The sequence below is a fragment of the Trichechus manatus genome, unplaced genomic scaffold (assembly GCF_000243295.1).
Source record: "Trichechus manatus latirostris isolate Lorelei unplaced genomic scaffold, TriManLat1.0 scaffold00024, whole genome shotgun sequence".
Lineage (NCBI taxonomy): Eukaryota > Metazoa > Chordata > Mammalia > Sirenia > Trichechidae > Trichechus > Trichechus manatus.
In genome coordinates this window covers 17087877-17093076 of record NW_004443960.1, presented here as the reverse complement: position 1 = coordinate 17093076, position 5200 = coordinate 17087877, and the positions used below count along the sequence as shown (strand labels likewise).

The following is a 5200-nucleotide window of genomic DNA, read 5'->3' as shown; positions in this document are numbered from 1 at the left end:
GGGGAGCCGCCGGGGCTGGCGCCCTGGGCCGCTCGGCCGCCGCTGCCCCTGGCGCCCAGCATGTCGGTGCACTACACCCTGAATCTGCGTGTTTTCTGGCCCCTGGTGACTGGCCTGTGCACCGCTCTCGTGTGCCTCTACCACGTCTTGCGGGGAAACGGGGGCGTCCCGGCCGAGCCCCCCGACGGCGCAGACGGTGGTTTCCCACTGCTCAAGGCGGCAGTCCTGCTGCTCCTCGGCTATGTCCTCCTGCGCTGCCGCCACGCTGTCCGCCAGCGCTTCCTGCCCCGGCCCCCCCGCCTGGGGGGCCACCCCGCCTTGTCCCCAAGGCCTTTCGGAGAACCTGGCCTTGGCATCTTGCTGGAGAGTTACTACGAGCACGAAGTGCGCTTGTCACCGCACGTGTTGGGCCACAGCAAGGCGCACGTAAGTCGGATCGTGGGCGAACTGGTGCGGGCTGGCCGTGCCCGGACGTCCCCAGGCCCCATCCCAGGGGGGGCTCTGGCCTTGGCCTTCCGCGGAGACTTCATCCAAGTGGGCAGCGCCTACGAGCAGCACAAAATCCGCCGGCCCGACAGCTTTGACGTGCTGGTGCCGCTGCGCCTTCCGCCGCTGGTGGCGCTGGAGCCGCGGAGCCTGGGCGCCGAGCCCGCGCTGGCCCCGGCTTTCCGCGGCTGCTTCTTGTGCGCCATCAAGGCGCCGCCTGTGCCATCAGGGGCCCCTTCGGGCCACTGGCTCCGGGACTGCAAACCCTTCGCCGACGGCTTCTGCGTGGACGTGCGCGGGCGGCGCCACCTCTCTGCCACACTGGTGCTACGCTGGTTTCAGTCGCACCTACAGCGCTCTCTGGCCACTGTGCGCTACAGCCTGGAGGGGCGCTGTCGGGTCAGCCTGACCCCGGGCGGCCTAGAGCAGCCGCCCACACTGCACATCCTGCCCTGCCGCACCGACTACGGCTGCTGCCGCCTTTCCATGGCAGTGCGTCTCATCCCTGCTGTCCATCTGGGTGACGGCGTGTTCCTCGTGGCGCCACTGCTGCCACCCTCGCCCGCAGGGCCCTTGTCAGAGCTCCCGGGAGGCCTGCGCCCCGAGGCGCTGTGGGGCGTGAACACAGCGCGCCAGGAGCAGAAGCTGCTGAGCTGGCTGCAGGAACGGGCCCCTCCAGGTGCCTGCTACCTCAAGTGCCTGCAGTTGCTAAAGGCCCTTCGAGACCTGGGTGCCCGCGGGCTGGACCCAATGGCTGCCACCCATTGGGGGCGCATCCTGTCCTCGTACGTGCTCAAGACCGCGCTGCTGGCAGTGCTGTTACGCGAGGGGGTCCCTGCGCAGGTCTGGGATGAGGTGCACCTGGGAGAACGCTTGGAGGAGGTGGTGCAGTTTCTTAGGGACTGCCTGCTGCAACGCCGCGCACTCTTCCACTGCGTCCTGGGTCCTGGCGGGGCGGCCGCAGAGGTGGGCCCCCTGCCCAAGGTGCTGCGTGAAGCTGCCCCAGTAGACGTCCTGGCGGCTTTCGACCAGCGCCCCCGGGAACTCGCAGCTGCGCGGCTGCTGTCCACGTGGCGAAGGCTGCCCCAGCTTCTCCGGGCCTACGGGGGTCCCCGCTACCTTGCCAGGTGCCCGCCACCCCGGAGTCAGCGCACCCAGGGATCCCCTGAGGATGAACCGTAAACCGTGACAGCACCCCCACCTGGCCAAATGCTGCTAAAGCCTCTGCTGCGGTGTGGGGTTGGGGAGGGCAGTTAAGCCTTAACCCGAGGAAGATGAGCTGCAGACGGTGCTGGGAAATTTGGAGGATGCCACAAGCTTTGGTGGCTTAAATGTCACCCCTTGGCTCCACAGTCTAGTATAGTTACGGCACCTTCTTCACACCCACTTGGATGTCCTGGGAAAGCTATGGAAAGACACCAAACTGCAGCAGCTAAGAATTGGTCCAAATGTTGTGCTGTGTGGAATGATTATGTAGAAGAGCCTGGCTTTTAGGGGAAGTCAGGTAGAGGAAGCAAGAACTAGCTGCAGGGGAAAGTTCCCTCTGCAGGTTCTAGAGACAGCTCTCGCCCCGAAATTTAAAAGCAGCTAATGTTTTTGACATAGCTACTTGCTAGGTACTTGGTTCCCCCTTGTCTTAAAAAAAAAAAAAAAAAAAAAAATCCGAATCATAATTCACAAATGGAATTGAAATTCTCTTCCAGGGGCTGATGTTCTGAGAACTTAGTTTCCACTATTCAAATTAATATTAATGTATTTTGCAAGCAGTGCAATCATGAGTGACAGGGTTGTGAAGAATTAAGTCACATGTGTTGAGAGACACTCATGAGTTGGTTAGAGAAACTTCCAGACAAATCGCACTTTATTTTGATGAATTCCTTCTTTCTGTGGTGAGTGCTAGTGCCAAGCATCGCATCTGAAAGGGAGACTGATTACATTCATAATTAAGAAATGGGCAGCCTTGAAAAGTAGCCAGCAGGCTTGCTTAACATCCCGCCAGGGCACAAGCCAGGAATATGTACCAGTCAGTCATCCCTGTCTGTTGAGTGTCTGCTGGGAGCCAGGCAAGTGCAAAGTGGCAACAAAATACATGTATCAGACAGCACTGGTGAGGGCTTAAAACATGTTGAGTCTGGAGGAAGATGTATTTCACATCTTTGCCTTCATGGTGTCTCACCAGGGCTTGCTGCTGGCTGGAATTGGAAACTGTTTTGCATGGAGATTTCTTTCTGGTTTAGTGAGATAATGAGGAGATGTCTGTTGCAGTGCCTAGCATATAGTTAGTGCTCTCAGTCAGTGTTCAGTGATGGCTCTTGGTTCGAATTTTCCTTCTGGCATTGCCTGGGCAGCCTTAGGTGAACTTGGCAAACTTTGAAGAGCTGTTGGTTCTGCGCAAGCCTGGCAAAGCATTTCGTTTATAGTTTAGAATCTTGGGCTCTATGTTTGAAGGGCAGAGGAGAAATACAGTCAGGAAGACAGGCCTTGAGAGCATCTACTCTTTCTTCTTTTTGGACATAAATATCATCAGGCTGGGTATATTTTGCAGCCAGCAGGAGCCCATTCTGAAATCTCTCCTGTCCCTCCTAATTTCTAATAGCCCTCAATTTTCATCAGTCAACTTAAAAGTCAGTTTCAGTTTAGAATGGTCCATCATCCCGTTAAGAGCCTGGGTGGCTGCCAACCTAAAGATTGGCGGTTTGAGCCCACCTAGCGGCACCATGGAAGAAAGGCCTGGCGAACTGCTACCATAAAGATTACAGCCAAGAAAACCCTACAGAGCAGTTCTACTCTGTAACACATGGAGTCATCATGAGTCAGAACTGACTCAAGGGCAACGGGTTTGGTTTTATCATCCCCTTGCTTGACTGGAAAAGCAGGTAGCCCCAGTGTTATACTTCGGGATGTTTTTTACAAGGCACGTACTTCCTTAGACTCTTAAAGGTAAAACTTGGAAGGCAGAAGTAGCTGTTGAGTGGGGCCATTGTTTAATTTCTGAGCTATTTTGAGGGAACTCTTATTTAGGTGACCCACTTGGGCACTGCAGGGAATCTTTGTGAGTAAATGATTTACAGGGAATTCTTCTCACCAGAGCTGCATAGATTTCTTATATCCTTTGAAGCCTTGGACTCTAAGAGAAATAGCAGCAAATATTGTGCTATTTCTTTGAGGCTATTGTGGGGACGGTTGCCCTTGATACCACAAAGGTCATTCCTAGCTTTTGACGTTGTTATGTTCTAAGGTACTGCATTTAGTGAATGGATCAGTCTACCAATTTCCTGCAAAGATATCAACTGCACAGTTTTCTTTAAATTACTTTTTAAAATAAATGCCAAGAGTAGATCCTATATGTATATATGAAAAAGAATTTCTATACCCAGCTGCAGTTTTCCCCATAGTCTTTAAGTCTCCTGGAGCTGGGGGACAGCCAGTCTCTCAGAGGGATTATCAAGCTTTAAAAGCTGAATTTTCCAAATATTTTTAGCTGAGTTGATGGATTTCTTTTTTATCTTGATAGTATTTTGAAGCATATTTCTAGTAAGATACTGTTCTTGTAGCTTTTGTTCAGGTTAATTTCCCAAACCTCATCCATCCTCAAGGTTTTGAAATTTTTTTATTATTTTTTAAATTAATGGGGCATTGTATTTGTGAATTTTTAAGATATTAATGTTTTATTTAAATGCCATGCTGAGCAATTGTTCTGTGCACAAGGTGACCAAAACGTAGGCATTTAGATCAATTTTGATCAATGTTTAGTCATCCAAAACATGTACTGTTTACAAATGAGATAATATGGCGTATTTGCCAGGTGTGACGGTTGCCCAAGGCACTTAAATTAAGCTCAATTCTGTATTTTATTAGGGCTCTGTCACCCTTCATTTAAAATGTGCACATTTTTGGTGTATGCCTGGTACTGGAAACTCATATATGCAAATATTCTCAGACAGGAAGGCTCAAAATTGCCCATGTAAAAAAAAAAAAAAAAAGATTAATCGTGTAGCCAGCGCCCAGAGAAAATGTTTTGGGGAAGATGAATCAGCCATTTTGCCCCAAGACACCCTTCGGTAACTCCCACTGGCCAGTCTTGGGAGCTATTCTGGAATGCCTGTGGGCTGGGACAAGTTTTTTTTGGGGGGGGAAATGAAACTGAAGCTGAAAGAAGGGAAGATGTGAGCGAACTAGAGAAATCTGAAGAATTGAGGAAGGATGATCTAAGTCAGAAGTGAGGGGAGAGAAGGGAAAAGAGGAGATGGGGCGAAAATCGTAGGAGGGTGTGAGAGAGGTTTGGGTTAGGAAATACATGTTTAGATATGTAAGATTTCAAACCAGGGGATCAAAAACCCAGCAGCCTGCAGAAGCAAGGTAGGGAGGTAAATAAGGGAAGGGGGGGTATGCCCACCTTAAACGGGCCACATTACTCAGCTCCAGGCCCATTTTTGCCACGCAGGAATGCTAGCCCCAAAGTGCCAGATCTTTGATTAAAAAAAGAAAATGGGGGGAGGGGGCTGGAAATCTTTTTTTTTTTTAAGTGAAACTTTACTATACAAATAATTTAAAAATGTCCAAACACCACATGGACCAAATAAAACATTTGATTGAGCCTGGGGCTACCATTTTGCAACCGTGGCCTTACACAGCTAACCGCCCCAAGTATGTATAAGGTTATATTTATTGTTGTGGTTACAGTGTTGTTATATATAGTTGGGGGTGTGATATT

At 51.0% G+C, this 5200-nt stretch overlaps 1 protein-coding gene across 1 annotated transcript; it reads left to right on the top strand.

Annotated features, from left to right (window-relative positions):
• The first annotated feature begins 12 nt into the window (after positions 1 to 12).
• ITPRIPL2 (ITPRIP like 2) lies at positions 13 to 4471 on the top strand. Its single transcript, XM_004373297.3, has one exon. The coding sequence runs from the start codon at positions 61 to 63 to the stop codon at positions 1666 to 1668; it is 1608 nt and encodes a 535-aa protein (XP_004373354.1). The 5' UTR covers positions 13 to 60; the 3' UTR covers positions 1669 to 4471.
• The last annotated feature ends 729 nt before the right edge of the window (positions 4472 to 5200 follow it).